This window comes from Hydractinia symbiolongicarpus, chromosome 13, assembly GCF_029227915.1.
Source record: "Hydractinia symbiolongicarpus strain clone_291-10 chromosome 13, HSymV2.1, whole genome shotgun sequence".
NCBI classification, from domain to species: Eukaryota; Metazoa; Cnidaria; class Hydrozoa; order Anthoathecata; family Hydractiniidae; genus Hydractinia; species Hydractinia symbiolongicarpus.
This window is the reverse complement of record NC_079887.1, coordinates 10025664-10041376: the sequence shown is the minus strand read 5'-3', so window position 1 is coordinate 10041376 and position 15713 is coordinate 10025664. Positions and strand designations below refer to the sequence as shown.

General features: G+C 36.2%; 2 protein-coding genes across 3 annotated transcripts; both read right to left on the bottom strand.

Annotated features, from left to right (window-relative positions):
* Positions 1-745: 745 nt before the first annotated feature.
* On the bottom strand, positions 746-1630 carry LOC130623055 (uncharacterized). The gene has a single exon (XM_057438560.1). It carries the CDS (start codon positions 1628-1630, stop codon positions 746-748), a length of 885 nt encoding a protein of 294 aa, XP_057294543.1.
* A 4450-nt stretch (positions 1631-6080) lies between these two features.
* On the bottom strand, positions 6081-15115 carry LOC130623445 (carboxypeptidase D-like). Of its 2 annotated transcripts, XM_057438934.1 has the most exons (9): positions 13543-15115; positions 12171-13458; positions 11515-11987; positions 11047-11147; positions 9734-9900; positions 9032-9631; positions 8513-8743; positions 7898-8358; positions 6081-7615 (listed from the first exon to the last, which is right to left on the bottom strand). In XM_057438934.1, exons 1-9 carry the CDS (start codon positions 14974-14976, stop codon positions 7088-7090), a joined length of 5283 nt encoding a protein of 1760 aa, XP_057294917.1. In that variant the 5' UTR covers positions 14977-15115; the 3' UTR covers positions 6081-7087. The 2 variants fall into 2 exon arrangements, with proteins under 2 accessions (XP_057294917.1, XP_057294916.1); XM_057438933.1 differs by lacking the exon at positions 12171-13458 and having other exon boundaries at positions 13515-15112.
* Between the last annotated feature and the right edge of the window lie 598 nt (positions 15116-15713).

Sequence of the window (15713 nt, the reverse complement as noted above, 5' to 3'; positions counted from 1 at the left end):
AGTATAGAAGTGAGCGCAATAGGGAGATTGGATCAAGATCCTCTGGTGCAGGTGTAAACGAAGCATATTTTTCTACCTGGGACCATTATAATCAAATGGATTTCGTTGAGATTACTTGCGATATGGATGAGACCGTCGATACAATGAACGAGGATGAACCACGTACCCCTGCTCCTAAAAAACGACGGGAGAAGAAGATGACGGAGGAGCAGTGTGCCAAAGCCGAACTGTGGAAAGCGTTGACAACTTCCATCACACAAAGGGCTGATCACCATGAAATCCGGCCGCAACAAGCTTCTACATATGGATGCGAAGCGCAATCTGCTGTCGAAAAACGTGCCCAAATTTTTGGAAGTACAGTGGCCGACAGTTTGGTCCAGTGCGAACTAAAAGATTGGCCAAGGTTGAAGAAAAAAATCATGGATATTTTTTTCGAGTATGAAGAGCAGAAACAACACCAATCTATGCCTACCAACCATCATGCTCGTATGTTCGCAGCTTCAACGTTTACTCCATACACCCCATCATATCCCATGGCAAATACATATACTGGTATGCTGCAATCGCCACCTCTACCTTCTCAAAATCAGCCGTATTCACCCGCAAATTCATCCTGTTCGAACGATACGTTTTGATACGTTACGTTATGGTTGGCAGACATTTTCTGGAGTAAAATAAATCAGAAAAATATATTAAACGTTCAGTAAATCTTATCATTTTTTATTTATCCTCGCAAAAAATAAAATTAAATGTCAACTCTAGCGCAATGCCACTGCCAGCGTACAGCACCTTCCATTACGAAATACTCCGTGAACTCGTCTCTTATTGCTTTGGCTTGATTACTAGATCGATTGCCGTAAATGTCATTGGACAGTGAAAACCATGTGCCAGTAGGAGTATCTTCTCTCCAAGCACCTTCGATAATTTCACCACGCTCATTCTCTCGGTCGACAAGACCAATTGGTAGCTCAATTTTGCCCACAGAACTTTTGCTCCTCTGCCAGTTATGCAATGCCACTGTTGCCATTGTGATGGTAGAAACCTTTTCTGGTTCTAAGTTTATAGGTCGACGAAAAATGCGCCACCGATTTGCCAATATCCCAAATCCGTTTTCAGAAATTCTTCTCTTTCGTGACAGTCGATAATTGAAGATGCGTTTGTTTACTGTCAGATTTTTTTGTGGATAAGGCTTCATCAGGTAATTCTTAAGAGGAAACGCATCATCTCCTGTTATCACATACGGCACTTTGTTGTTTCGACCTGGTAAATTGCAAACCTCTGGTAAATTTAGCGATCCACTGTCTAGCGCCTTCTTTAAATTACATTGGTCCCATATACCTCCATCAGAATTTCTACCGTTCGCTCCAACTTCCACATAAAGAAACTCATATTCTGGCCCGACAAGAGCCATGAGCACTACACTGTCTGTCCCTTTATAGTTTCGGTAATGAGACCCTGAATTTGGGGGCTGCTGAATGACGATATGCTTCCCATCGAGAGCACCTAATCCATTTGGGAAGTTCCAACGCTCATTGAACTTTCTGGAGATATCTAGCCATTCCCCCTGTGTTTTCGGAGTTGAAAGGAAGGTTGGACCCAACCTCTTTATGATAGCTTCAGATACCTCCATAACAGCTGCTGAAATTCTTTTTCTTGACACTCTGAATTGAAATTATAAAGACCTGAAAGTCTCACCAGTCGCTAAGTAACGTAGGGCCACGCAAACGAGCTCAGCTGGTGTGATAGAATTCCTCATATTTGTATCTTGTTTCTGCAAATCCTCAGAAAGAAGACCGACTAGGTATTCGAATTGAGCGTTATTCATACGTATATACCCTCTACATTTCTTCTCATCGTTTTTTATTTCGTTGAAGATTGTATGAAAAGCGCCAAGACACTCTCTATTCCCAAGCCACGGTTGCACCCAGCAATTTCTTGGTGGTTCTTCACGATCTTCCTCTTCTTCTTCGTCCAACAAAAGTAAAGCTAAAATAACTTCTCTGTTTATTCCTGCAATATTTTAATCACACATGAACTCAATAAAAAACTTAAGGATACGGTATACCCTTTGAGCATGATTTTTTAACTTCGATTTTCGAAATAATCTTGCAGCAAATAAGATGTGGCGCCACGAGAAACATTTTCATGCGCATGCTATGGGACATGTTGCATAGCACGCGCATGAAAATGTTCCTCGTGGCGCCTTAGCTTAAAGGTTTTAATAATTGCTGACTAAAAAAAATATCCTAAAACAGTTTAACGAATCACCGTTTATATATTTTCATGAAAAACAGGCTGAGAAAGTATGTGCTTGAGAAAACTGCTACCTTTTTAACGGAAGGAAAAACAAAATCAAAAACAGAACAATAATGTGATCACAGAAGATGAATATATTTTTCTTCATGCGATATTATCATTCTAAATAACTACTTCACTCCTGCATTTTTCGCTTTCCTTCTCCCGGATGCGTGGTTTTTTGTTTAGGCTGTTGTCGCACTTCCCGTGTTACACTTCGAGCGACGCCATCTTGTTGTAAAGGTTGTTGACGTAGTCTACCATTTTGAATTTGCTTATTTGTATTAAAACTTCGATTCGGCCCATTCTGCTGGGATTGGTTTGATTGACGAATTTTTTCAATATTATCTCCTTGAATTTTGTTGATGCGCTGGGAATTCTGTTCACTGGATGCAACTTGCGGTCGTTTGACTTGCTGAGTTTGTACTTCTCTCCTTATATGAGGGGTAGAAGCTCCAACACGATTGATTACTTCGCTAGTTTTATGAGCTGTCTGTCCACTTGGTGTCACTTTGTGTTCAATTGGTACTTCGTTTCTTTTTGGTTGTGGCTCAGGTTTGGTATGGGGTGGCTTTTTACCAATAATCTTATGACTAACAACACGTGGATTTTTCTCTGTTAATGGAACTGGTGCAAAACCATTTTTAACATTCTGGAGTTGCGAAAAGTGTTCATTATGCTCCATTTTCCGGTTTTTAACCTTTTCAGGTACTTTCTGGCGATTGACATTGACAGAAGGGAAGTCTCTCTGGTTACGTTTTTTATCCTCATTATTCTCTGTTCTCTTCTCAGTTTCTCCCCCAATTTCGTTATATTCTTCCCCTTCTTCTTTTCCATCATATTCATCCTTAAACTCATCGCCAGATTCATTCTCAGACTCTTCGTTAGATTCAGTTCCAGACTTTTCGCTAGATTCTGTCCCAGACTCTTCGCTAGATTCAGTCCCAGACTCTTCGCTAGATTCAGTTCCAGATTCTTCGCTAGATTCAGTTCCGGACTCTTCGTTAGATTCACTTAGTCTCTCTTCTTCTGAATCATTAGAGTCATCTCTGCTTCGAACTACTCGTTTAGAATTGGCCGCTTGATTGCCACCAAAAAAACCTTTTCTTTTTTTCTTATTGAGTTCAATGGGCGGCATATCCTTTGTAACCCTGAGACAAAGCAATGTTTTTTTTTATGTGGATACATGTAATACAAAAATAAAATCTTCAATATGAATTAAATTCTTACTGTTTCACTTGTTTCTCTAAACTTTCCGTGTCTTCTCTATCGCTTTTTCTAAGAGGAGAAACGAGAAACGTTTGCTTTAAAATCTCTTAATTCATCTTATCAAGTCATAAGGTACAACTTTACTCACCTGAGGAATCTCTTTAAACAGCAATACAATATTAAAGACCAGATGATTGTCATAGCAACAAATAATATTCCCAATGCGCTCATCAAAATCACATGGTCAGGAAACTTGGTCTGTTTTTTCTTTCCTAAAATTAGCAGATAAAAAATTGCGCATGCGCAGATGTATTACATTACATTGTACATTTATTCACCTTTACATTTCACACCTTCAAACGTACAATAAATTTGATTCGAGTAGACTTTTAAAAAACTAATATTTCATTAAGACTTTCAATCTCGAAACTTAGTCCAAAGGTTAGACAAAAGGGAAGAAAATTTTCGGGGGTGACGAAGAAGCGACGACATTATCAAGGTGACGAATAATTCTGCGCGACATATTTTTGGCTAATAATGTACGTACCGTCTTCTGCTGCGATCTTTAAGATAACGGATGCTACCCCAAGTACCTCATCTGCCTGCTTTACTGCGCATGTGTAAGTTGAAATATACTCAGTTTTGATTGGTGGTTTGATAATAAGAGTTTTGTCGTTATCAATAAAAGCATAAGTGTTTGCGCCAGGTGAAATTTCAACCGAACCTTTTGTCCATTTGTATTGACAATCTGCTTTACATCCATCTGTGTGACAGGTTATTGCTATGTGTTTCTTAGAGTGTAGCTGTACATTGATGATATTATTTTCAAACCATACTCTCCTTTTCGTGGTTACACACACTATGAAACCTATCACAATAAGGATTTTTTTTATTTCCGTGGAACAAAACGCGTGGTACGTTAGTCAAAAAAATGTGAGAGGTTTTCACAACGTCACAAACTCGCGAAATATCCTGAATTACTTTTTGTGAATTATCTTAGAAAATTTCGCGAGGATGACTTTTCACGTGGTGGAGTGGTGACGGAATGAAGCAAAAATTGTAAGACTGAATAAAAATTTTCATGGTGTTAATTTTAATTTCTCCTGGGCAGGAATTATTTTGAGTAGCCTTTACATGGACCCGAAATGAGATTTTAACCAGCAATAAAATTTCTTGTGATGGAACATGGATTTCAAATTCTCTAACTCCACTTATTTTATACCGGAGGTATGTGCGTACTTTACATGTGCCAGGTATAATAGTTCCATTTCAGGTAAATCGTGCTTGCATAAATATAGAAGGCGGAATGAAATTTCATACGGTCACTTAAATGAATTTAAATCAACACTGAAATAAGTTTTATTTCGCCCGAAATTAAGTAAACATTCATACAGGCTGGGCAAGTCCGAAATGAATTTCTTATTTCGTCCCTGTAATGAAATTTAATGTGAAGGCTGCAATGTGACTCCTGCTCTAATTTACTTGGTGCGCAACTAAGGGATAAGTTAAAAAGGAAAGACTAAGTTTGATCGACAAAAGAAAAGATGACAATGCTTAGTAGTACTCATTTAACAAAGCAAATTTAATCTAGAAAGTATTAAAAAACAACACAATGTCTGTTGAGTGTAGCTACAGGTCTCTTATTTACTTTCACATCGTGCATTCAATAAACTACTTACTAAATAAAAGAAAGAAGGAAAACCGTTGTTGCATGAACGGTCCATGCATCTTACAGTGTCTCCATCATGATACTAACTGAAACTTGAATTTGACGTCATGACATTGTAATGACGTAATAAATGAATACAGTTACATCCTTTTATTTTTTTAGGCGTGTTGTAATAGCAAAACGGCGTTGTTCTGGAATTGACTTGCATTTTTAAAAACAGGGAGAGTCAGTTTTCCTATAAACAGGGCTATGTGTCACACTGACATGATCGTAGCCCCCCCCCCAAAAAAAAAGAAAAAAAAAAGAAGCAGAAACCTTTGTCAACCGCCGTTAATAGATGGAACAGACTTGTGTAGAGGGTGCGTTTTTTTATCTAACCTAGGTTACTATATCCTTGGAGCTATATCACAATCTTCACCCCTTGCCAAAAAAATAAAAATATATAAATAAATATTGGGTGCTTCTCTTAATTTCCATTGATATCTTTACATTCGATTTAATCCATCACAAAGCTTCGAAAATTCGACATTCCTCATATTTTTTGTAGGCAATTCTTCTTAAAGACTACGAAGCTTTTCACATACCTAGTATATTGACGTATGTGCAATTATTCGAAATATAAAACTTTGGAGGTATAAAAGAACAATGGTACGAGGGACATTTTCATGCTATGGAACATGTTAAATAGCGCGCACATGAAAATGCCTCCCGTATCCACTTACCTTAACTTTTTTGGCACGTGTAACAGTAAGGCTCAATTCTGACATGTTTTTTCATGAAAAATAAAGAAATTTCTTCTCTAGAAGTAGACTGTGAAAAAATAAATTTTTCTACCCTAAAATTGAAAAAGGTTTTTTGACAAGAGAAAAGAGGGCCCGAGAACGAGTTAGACAAGACAAACAAGAAGTAAATTAATTTCTTATGTTATGTGTAATTCAAACTCCAAATTATTACCATATATGGTCATTTACAAATTAATAAATAAAATATATCCTAATTAATGCAGAGTCGTGATTTCCATGGCAACGAAACATTATTCTTGAAATATGCGCACATTGTGGTTAAGAAAGAAAACAAAATTAGTCTGCGCAGGTTGTTGTCTCTCTATGCTTTACAAACATATTTAAATAAAATTACTTAATTCTAAAATACTTTATAAATTAGTGATTCTCTATCATTTAAAAATATATATATTTATATCCAAAAAGCACATGAAAATAATTCTCATGCAGTTGATTGTAAGTTCACAATTATTGTCCACATAAAATAAAATTGGGTAATACAAGAAAATTTGACAGTACTCCCCCTGCAAGATTAATAATGTACTTTTGACACGCCCTCACCCTGGCCCCAAAACAATCTGGAGTTTCTATTATTGCTAGATCACTTATCGGAAATGGAGAGAGGCAAAATAAGCCGCTAATTTAGTGAGTTAGCCAAGTATTTGGTCATTTTTTATTCGTATCTGTCAAGTACCTTCGACTATTGAAAAACAAACTAATCTTATGAAAACCTCCACAAAACCGACGTATTTACAAACACACGAAATATAAACAGTGCAATACACAAAAAGAGAAAATAAGAACATACGTGCCTTTTTATAAAAGCAACGCAACATTTGGTTGAGGCTCCATGCTTTCGAGTATTTTACTGACTTAACTATTTCTAACTTACTGCTTGTTGGCTTTTTATTTTAGCATATAGCAACCTTATGCGTTTGATCTCGGTTAAGGTAGTGCGCTAATCGAAGTGAAGTTTAGGTTTTATAACCTTTTTCGTATGACTATAAAAAATGTTATAATTACTTCTTTTTTATTCTCAGGTTTGAGTTTTGCTTAGGAATTGATTATTATTTTAAGGGTTTGAAAGCCTCATGATGTTTGGTTACTTATATAAAAAGCGTGTACATAAATCTTACGATTTTCTAACTAAATCATTATCGTCGCTAAATATCACTTCTTCGTCTTCGTCAGAATCCGAAAGTTCCGATTCTTCTAAAATCACACCGTTTTTAGGTCTCGTATCTTTTATGTATTCATCTTCCACATTCTGCAATGGTTTGAAACCTCTCCTTCCATATCTCCTCTTGTGACGACATATCCGCACGACGATGAACATCAACAACACGAACACGAGAACGCACGAACACGCAAGCGCAACGAAAATAACCGACGTTACACGCATGCGCTGACTAGCTTTTTCTAGTTCAAAGTTAACCGTGGTGGCTTTCTTATTATTGTTGACATGAACTATAGTGTTTTTACTTTCGTATCCAGGAGCAGAAACCGCGACACGGTACGACCCAGGTAATAATACTCTCCAATAATCACCAAAATTTGCAGTTAAAGTTTCGTAATCTCTCCCAGCTACTTGCACCTTAACTTGTGGAATACCCTGCTTCGTTGCACTGTCCGTTACATAACCTCGAATACCAGTATGCACCTAAAATACAAAGTTTTGTTTTAAAACATTTTTTGCTGGAATATTAATTACCCTTGTAACAGACTTCCAGAAGCTCAAATGTGAAAAAAAGTCCCCTCAAGTCGATCTTGGCAAAAAAAAAACAGGGGGAAAATTTCCTAAAATTAACGGTCTTAACTCTTTTAGCGGACTCGATCTTAACAAAAAAATCATCTGTTTAAAAAAAAAATTATGGAGAAAATGTTTGGAATAGGAGAATGTGGGAATGTTAGGAAATCTTCATTGTAATTACTTTACACGTACCAACGTGATGAATTTAATCATTGCTTTCTTGTGCTCCTGCCACAGCACGTTCAAATCTTTCGCTGTAGGAGCTTTACAGCATCCTGTAAATATCGCAACTTCAAACGATTGACCCTGCACGTAGTTATAATCGACCATACTCATCGCGTGGTTTTCCCATTCCGCCATGTTGACAATTCCATCCGGAAACTGTTTCTGAACGTTGGGGCCAGGACAATATGGCTTTCCTTTGGACATAGTCGGGTGATCGGCTGAGTAACTTTTAGCTATACTTCTAAACACATCATCATCTTGAGTTGGATTTCCTTCAGGTAAATTAGTCATACTTCGAGAGAACGGGTAGCTAACAACTAGAGATCCACTGTGTAGTGTAGCAGAAAGAACGAATGGTGTTTTCTTGATCCAACGCATAATAGCTTTGCTTTCAGGTTGTGTCGGCCTATCATCGTCGTCATCTTCAACTAAGGGGAAAAAAGTTTACATTTCCGTTTGTGCTTGTGTTTTGAGAATCTTTGAAATATCACGTGAGACAGAAGTTTCAATCTGCGAAGGGATATCCCTTGTCAGCTACGGAACTGACATTAGTTAAAGTAAAGGAATGCAACAAAAACTCACCAGGAAAATCTTGAGCAAGGTCTTTCCCATTCGCATTCAACTTTCCCTTTTCAGAACTGCAGTCTCCATATACAGCCTCTTCTGCACCGTCCGGATTAGCGACCGGTAAAATATGAATACGCGTTCGGTTGATAAGTGATGTCAATGAATGGTCGTTACCATACCCCAAACATAAGTGCCGCGCCAAAAGAAGCAGTAATTCTCGGCCAGCGACTTCGTTGCCATGGATACCTAAAAATTTATTATCATCGTGAAAATTATTTTAGCAGCTCACACAAATCATTATAGGGACATTCACAGTGAAGCTTAGATATTACAGTGTTTGATGTTGAGCATTCTGTACACACTATGAAGAATTACAGCTTCAGTTACTGAAAAAAAGAAAACGCTACAACATGTCTATGTCTATCGCCATCCCTAACCCTCCCAAAATAACAATTTCATGTTCAGCGTAACCTTTTTATGTATAACAGACTCTAAATTCAATGACAATATTTCGTCACGCCAATGTTATCTCACCTGCCACGTATTTGAATTCAGGCTCTCCAGATTCATGACTTCCCGGGTTATCACTAATTTCTAGTACCCAAATCTTTCTTCCTTGCACAGACGAACCAATACTGTATAGTTTTGTGATTGAAGAAAAGTTTCTCGCAAGTTCACTGAGATGTCTTGTCAAATCTTTATAGTTATGGTGCTCGTATTTGGCTTGTTGATGAAGAACAAAATCTTCTCGCACGGGAGTGGTTTTCGAGATCTGGACATCCTTTTTGATCGCTTCTAAATCACCGTGATTGGCCGTAAGGGTGTACTTCTCAGGGAGTAAATATTTCTGATAGAATCCAGATTTGCTGACGTTAGCATAAGCTTTTGTGTTCGAGAAAGTAACCCAGGCGTCGCTAGCTACGCTATTGTTCATATCTTTTACAAACCCATACACACGTGCGTACGCAAGTTCAGAGAATTCCAACAATGACTCTTTATTCTCACTCCAAATCGAGGCGACATCATCAGCGGGGGGAGTTCGACAACAAGCAAGGTGGACATTAATCTGTAAATTGTTTAACGCAAGGTACGAATACATGCCCATGGTATTCTCGCGTGTCTTCCATTCAGCTCCTAGGGGGTGTAAATCAGAATTACTCAAACAATTTTTTTAAATTCATTAGGTGGGAGCTCCACAGCAAATAAAAAATCCCCTGGGGTTACCACACAACTTACCAATACTAACACCGCGGTGGGTTTGAATTCCATCACAACCATTCCCATGATACAACTTCTTATTTTTCACCGAGTATCGGAGTGCTAGACTCTTAAAAAAGTCGTCATCGATACTATTTTTGCCATTCAATCTAGGATCACCGTTGACAATTGAATCAGGTGGATAACTATATAAGTAAAAGAAAAAGGTTTGTTTAAAAATTAGTGAAAGAATTTCAAATATTTCTGTCAGCTTTTACGTTATGCTTAAGTTGCAAAACGCCTTGTCACAGTTGTAATAATCGGTACTATTATTTTATAGTATTTCAAAAAATTGATACTGTTTCTTGTCTTTATTAAGGTAGGATTTTAATCACAAAGTTTTAATATTGCATAAAACATGCAGAACCGAAAAGTTATAAATAACGTGTTAATTATCTCTTTAGCAGCCCAACTTTGTATGCCTTATTCCATAAAATTAACGAGTCATGAAATTAACGCGGTTTTCCAAAATTCGCGTTATTTTATTGACTGTTAATTAAATGCAGTGTTAATTTAAAGACTGTTGATTTCATGACTCGTTAATTAAAATACTGTTAATTTGGTAACTTTTTTACAATATATAAAAGCCTAAAAACATAAAAATACAAGATTTTACAAATTTTCTACTGTTTCCTCCTCATTTTTAACACCTCAACGGTGTTAAAAAAGCTTTTGTATAATCATCGTACTAGATTTAAGTGGAAAATTAACTGAAAGCACCTTTACCTTAAATTTTTAACATTTTCTTTCCAAACAACTTTTATTTCGATTTCCAAACCGCCTTGTAATAGAGGAGACCGTGGATTCGACTGTTGCCGTAATTTTTGCTTCGTGTGATATCGCATATTCTCAAATTCGCGTTAATAAAATGCATTTTTGAAAACAACATTGCTCAACCACGTTAATTAAATGCCTTTTTCAAAATAATTTCATTAAACCGCTTTAATTTTAATGACCGTTAATTTAATTTGCGTTAATTTCTTGACTCGTTAATTTCATGGAATAAGGTACTTGTATTCTTTGTTTACCTGTCTCAAAACCTTCTTTAACCTGCTTGAATAAAACACAAATATCAAGTGGAACAACTGCTAACACCTTGATAACCAATGTTTAACTTGCTTAGATTCCAGCTTATTTTAGGTTACTTGTTACTAGGGATCAAAGAATGGAAAAACAACAGAGTAAAATTCCGGCCATTTTATCATCCATTGTATGTAACATAACAAAATTATAACTAAAAGTAATACGTACAACACAATAGGGACGATTATTAGAAGGTAGTAATTTCTAACCTGACAAGTAAATCACCTCCCTCAACTAAAGCAGTGAAAAGAAAATTTTGATTTTTCATCCATTTTTTCAAGTCAGTTACTAACTTAGGTTCATCGGAAGCCTAAAACGAAAATATTGGATATGCATGTCTATTTTAAGTGTGTATATCACGTTTTTTTACCTGGAAAAGACAAACTTCTCAGAGACAAATTGTCCCATTTATTTTATGGTAACTTAAAAGATTTAATATTTGTTTAGGTATATTTATTACTCTAAGCTGGTAAAAAAAATTACATCCAGTAATTTGGTTTTTTTAAAGTGCAACTTCTGAGTTGATATTAAAAGCCATAGAGTATTCTAACACACCAACGACTTTTAATGCAATAAAACATGTTATTTATTTAGTTTTGTAAAGAATATTTTAATTTTCAAATGCACATAAACCTTTTTTTAAAAAACTAATAAATATACAAAAAAAAAAGAAATACCTGTTTGTTCAATTTAAACTGATTATAAATGTTTGGTTCTAGAGAAGAAAACTTTTCGCCATTACAATCTCCTGCCACAGCATTATCCATCCCATCAACCATCACCATAGGGATAATATGTAAACGAATTGATGATAGCAAATTCCGAATTCTCTTATTGTTTTCGTTATATCCCTTCACAAGAGAGTGCAGAAACATTAACAACACTTCTCTTCCAATTGAATCGTATCCATGTAAGCCTGCTATTAGTCCAATATTAGCTTTATCTACATTTTCTTCACCAATGTTTGTTGATATCTCGACTGACCAAACATGTCGGTGAATACCTGTTTCACTGATACCATGTAGTTTAACCAAATCTTTAAACTTATCTTCGTGATCTCGCAAGTATTTGAACATACTTTGATATGTGTGATATTGAAATGCGGTTTTACCGGGTGGTAAAGTTGTCTTGGGTGGTACTGCACTAGATGCTGCGAAGAAAAAAAGGATAAGTAAAAAGTAAGATCACGCATAGCTAATCAAACAATAGACATACTATAGTGCCATTAACAGTGAAATAAATAGACTTTATAATTATTCTACACAAATGATTATTAATTGCTGAAAAATAAATTAAATTTTAATTAATTTAATGATTAAATTTAGGTAATCACCTTTTATTGTTGATGATGATAAATTTAGGTGAAGATTATCGTTGTTTAAATTATTGTTATAACTTAAAATTTTTCCTTTAAGTGCCACCAGTGGACTTATGCTTTCTATTACAGCTGGTTTAACAGTATTTTGAACATTAGTGTAAATAACTTCCTTTATTCCTTTTAAAGTAAAATTTATTTTTTTAGCCAAGCCATTATCAACTACAACATGCTTGCTTTCATCTTTAAAACCATGGGCAGATACAGTTATATCATATGATCCAGGCAGCAATAACCTGAAATAATCACCATCCTTTAAAGAGTAAACATTATGATTTATTCCATGAACAATTACACTTGCATTGGATATTGGGATGTTTGACGTAGTTTTTACAAAGCCCTTTAAACCTTTAAATATCTCAATGGCTAAACGTAACAAGGGAACTTTGTGGCCATCCCAATAGCTTTGCATTCGGTTTTCAGGTGGAAATTTAAAACATCCCATTTCAACTGTTATTTCATAATCATTTGAATGTAAATAATTGTAATCTTGCATGCCACCCTTGACACTATACCACTGAGCCCCATTTGTTATTCCACGTTGAAAGGTTTCATCAGGATATTCTGGACAACCATTTCCATAATGCATCATGGGATGGGCATCAGCATAAATGGATGACAGATGACGAAACAATGCATCATCTGGTGATTTTGAATATTTATCCTCTCCTGTTGGTGAGTCATCGTAAGGATAGTTTGCTACCAGTGCACCACCATGTAGATTAACTGACAAAACAAATGAGCTATGTTTTATCCAAGCCATCATTGATTTGGTTTCTGGTTGAAAATTATATGAGGTTCCAGGTTTGTCAAACTGGTCAGGGTAGTTTCGATTTAAGTCAACATTATTTACATTATTCCTACCAGTAAGTTCCTGTCTGTCCCCTTCATGTGCCCTTTCATAACCATCTGGATTTAAAGAAGGCATAATATGAATACGGGAATTGTTCACAATGCTTTGTATTTCCAGTGAACTCTTGTAGTTCTCACACAAAAACTGTAGAAGCAGCAGTAAGCATTCTCTTCCTACAACCTCATTACCATGAATATTTCCAACATACTTAAATTCTGGTTTTCCAGGTTGGTGTACTCCAGGGCTATTAGAAAGCTCAGCTACCCACAGTTCTCGCCTTTCTACACTCTTCCCAATACTATACAAGTTTAATATGTTATGATATTGTTTTTTAAGGTTTACAAGAAATGTTGTTAAAGCTTCATAATTATGGTGTTTAATTTGATTAGGTTCCTTTAATGTTGCATAAAGTTGTCTAATTTTTTCTGTGGTTAAGGGAATTAAATTACCTGGCAAATGAGTGGAACCATCAATTACGGAAGGACTCCAAACCCCTGTAGATTTGTCAGCAACAGTTGTAGGCACACTTCCTGAGAAATGTTCCTGAGTGGATGTTTCAGCAACAAGCTCTGAAGAAATGTGTGGTGTGGTATCTCTAATAGGACGCAATGTTGTTGCTCGAATTGATCTTTTTAGTACAAAGTTTATCTCAGTAGGTAGTAAGTTGTGAACAACCACACCTGTCTTTTTGATAGGGTCATGGTTGGGTGCAGAAACTGTTATATTGTACACACCAGGAAGAAGAAGCCTCCAATAGTCACCAGTCTTAGTAGATTTCACAGCATGATTTACATTACTTACAGATATGACAGCTTTACTAACTGCTGCACCATCTTGATCACTTATCCTTCCTTTTATACCTCGGTGAACCTGTTCAATATATTTCAGCAAAGACTCCCTATTGTTATCCCATTCCTTTTGCAATTCAGAAGCATATGGGTATTTACAGCAGGACAACTCAAGCGTTATTTCAAAACAATTACTTATTAAATAATTGAAATCTTGCATTCCTCCTGGCACATTGTACCATTCTGCCCCATTGGTAATTCCATCTTTAAACTTTTCGTCTGGCTCAGATGGACATTTTGGTTCCCCTGTTTTCATAATAGGGTGATTTTGTGCATAAGTTCGAGCTAAATGTTGAAAGAAATTATCATCTGGTGCCTTACTATATATCCTATCAACCATTTTTGCATTGCTATCATATGGATAGCTTGCTACAACTGAACCACCGTGCAAATTTGCAGAAAGAACAAAAGGATTCCTATATATCCATCTCATCATTGCTCGTGTTTCTGGTTCTGCATCCTTTAATTTAAACGTATTCCAATTCTTAAACTGATCAGGAAAGTTTCTGTTTAGATCTTTGTTATTTGCATTATTTCGACCTGAATACTTGTTTTTGCTGTATCCATCACATTCCCCTTCCTCAGCAGCTTCAAAGCCGTCTGGATTCAATGACGGCAGAATAAAAATGTTTGTTGTGTCAACTAACTTCTTAACTCTTGGATTGGTATTGTAATTATCACATAAATATTGTATAAGATATATCAAAACTTGTCTACTGATAACTTCGTTGCCATGCATATTTCCGACATATTTAAACATGGGTTCCCCATCTTCTATAACATCGGGTTTATCAGTGATCTGCATATACCATAATTCTCGGCCTTGCACAGACTTCCCTATTGAACTTAATCTAGCTATTGCAGGATATTTATTATGATAATACTTTAAGATTCTTGTAAGCTCATCGTATTTCGGATAGTGCTTTTTATCTAAATTTACTGTTAGAAAAGATGTATTTGCTGCCGATACCTCGGTTCCGAATAAAAAACCCGCTTGTGAAAAAATAATAACCAGCCATAGAAATAAGGAACCAGTGTTTACTTTGGGTTTAACACAAAACATTTTTGTAACTCTTTGGTTGTTATTATTTCATAATTTGCAACTAGTACCAACAAACAATTTGATTTCCCAACTTCCAAGACTGTCAATGTGGCGATTCATGCCGACATCTTTGTTTTGATTGTGAAAGTTTAACGCATGCGCACTTGCATAACCTATCAAATATATCGGCAAAAGAAAAAGAAGCAACTGATTTTTTAACCACCTGGGTGCGCACAAAAATAACACCGTACGCTTTTCATACGGGAAAGCTAATATCTTTTTATTTTACAACATAAGCCGGAAATAAACGATCAGTTTAAACTGCATGATACAGCTGACGCATTCCTCTTTCTTATAATTTTTTTTTGACTTTGTCCACACTTGCAGGCTTATGATTTATTCTTCGGTTTATATTTTATCGTCTTTCGTGTTATACTTCGTTGTGGAAAGCATGACGCTATATCACCTTTTCGATAACAAAAAAGACTAAATTTTTGCTTACCGACCAAAATATTATTGCCTTTTTTACCCACCAAAGAACAGAGGATAACAACCTCATCGCCAGGACTATTTGCTTCTCACATGCGCTGGACTTTTTGATAAGCACCTTTACGATGGTGCTTAGGTCGAGCTTAGGAGGATAGAAATCCTATCTCCTATAAATCTATTATACTGGATTGGCTAAGTTCCGCTTTATGACCAGGTGCTTTAAAATCGCTGTCCAAAAAAATCTCCGTCACATTTTAGGCCTGGGCGCA

Excerpts from the sequence above, each read along its gene's own strand:
- LOC130623055 (XM_057438560.1), bottom strand. The coding sequence starts at position 1,630 with ATGGAGGTATCTGAAGCTATCATAAAGAGGTTGGGTCCAACCTTCCTT.
- LOC130623445 (XM_057438934.1), bottom strand. The coding sequence starts at position 14,976 with ATGTTTTGTGTTAAACCCAAAGTAAACACTGGTTCCTTATTTCTATGG. Across the intron at positions 9,632-9,733 it reads CCACCGCGGTGTTAGTATTG|GAGCTGAATGGAAGACACGC; the intron begins GTAAGTTGTGTG and ends TACACCCCCTAG. Across the intron at positions 8,359-8,512 it reads CCTTGCTCAAGATTTTCCTG|TTGAAGATGACGACGATGAT; the intron begins GTGAGTTTTTGT and ends TTTTCCCCTTAG.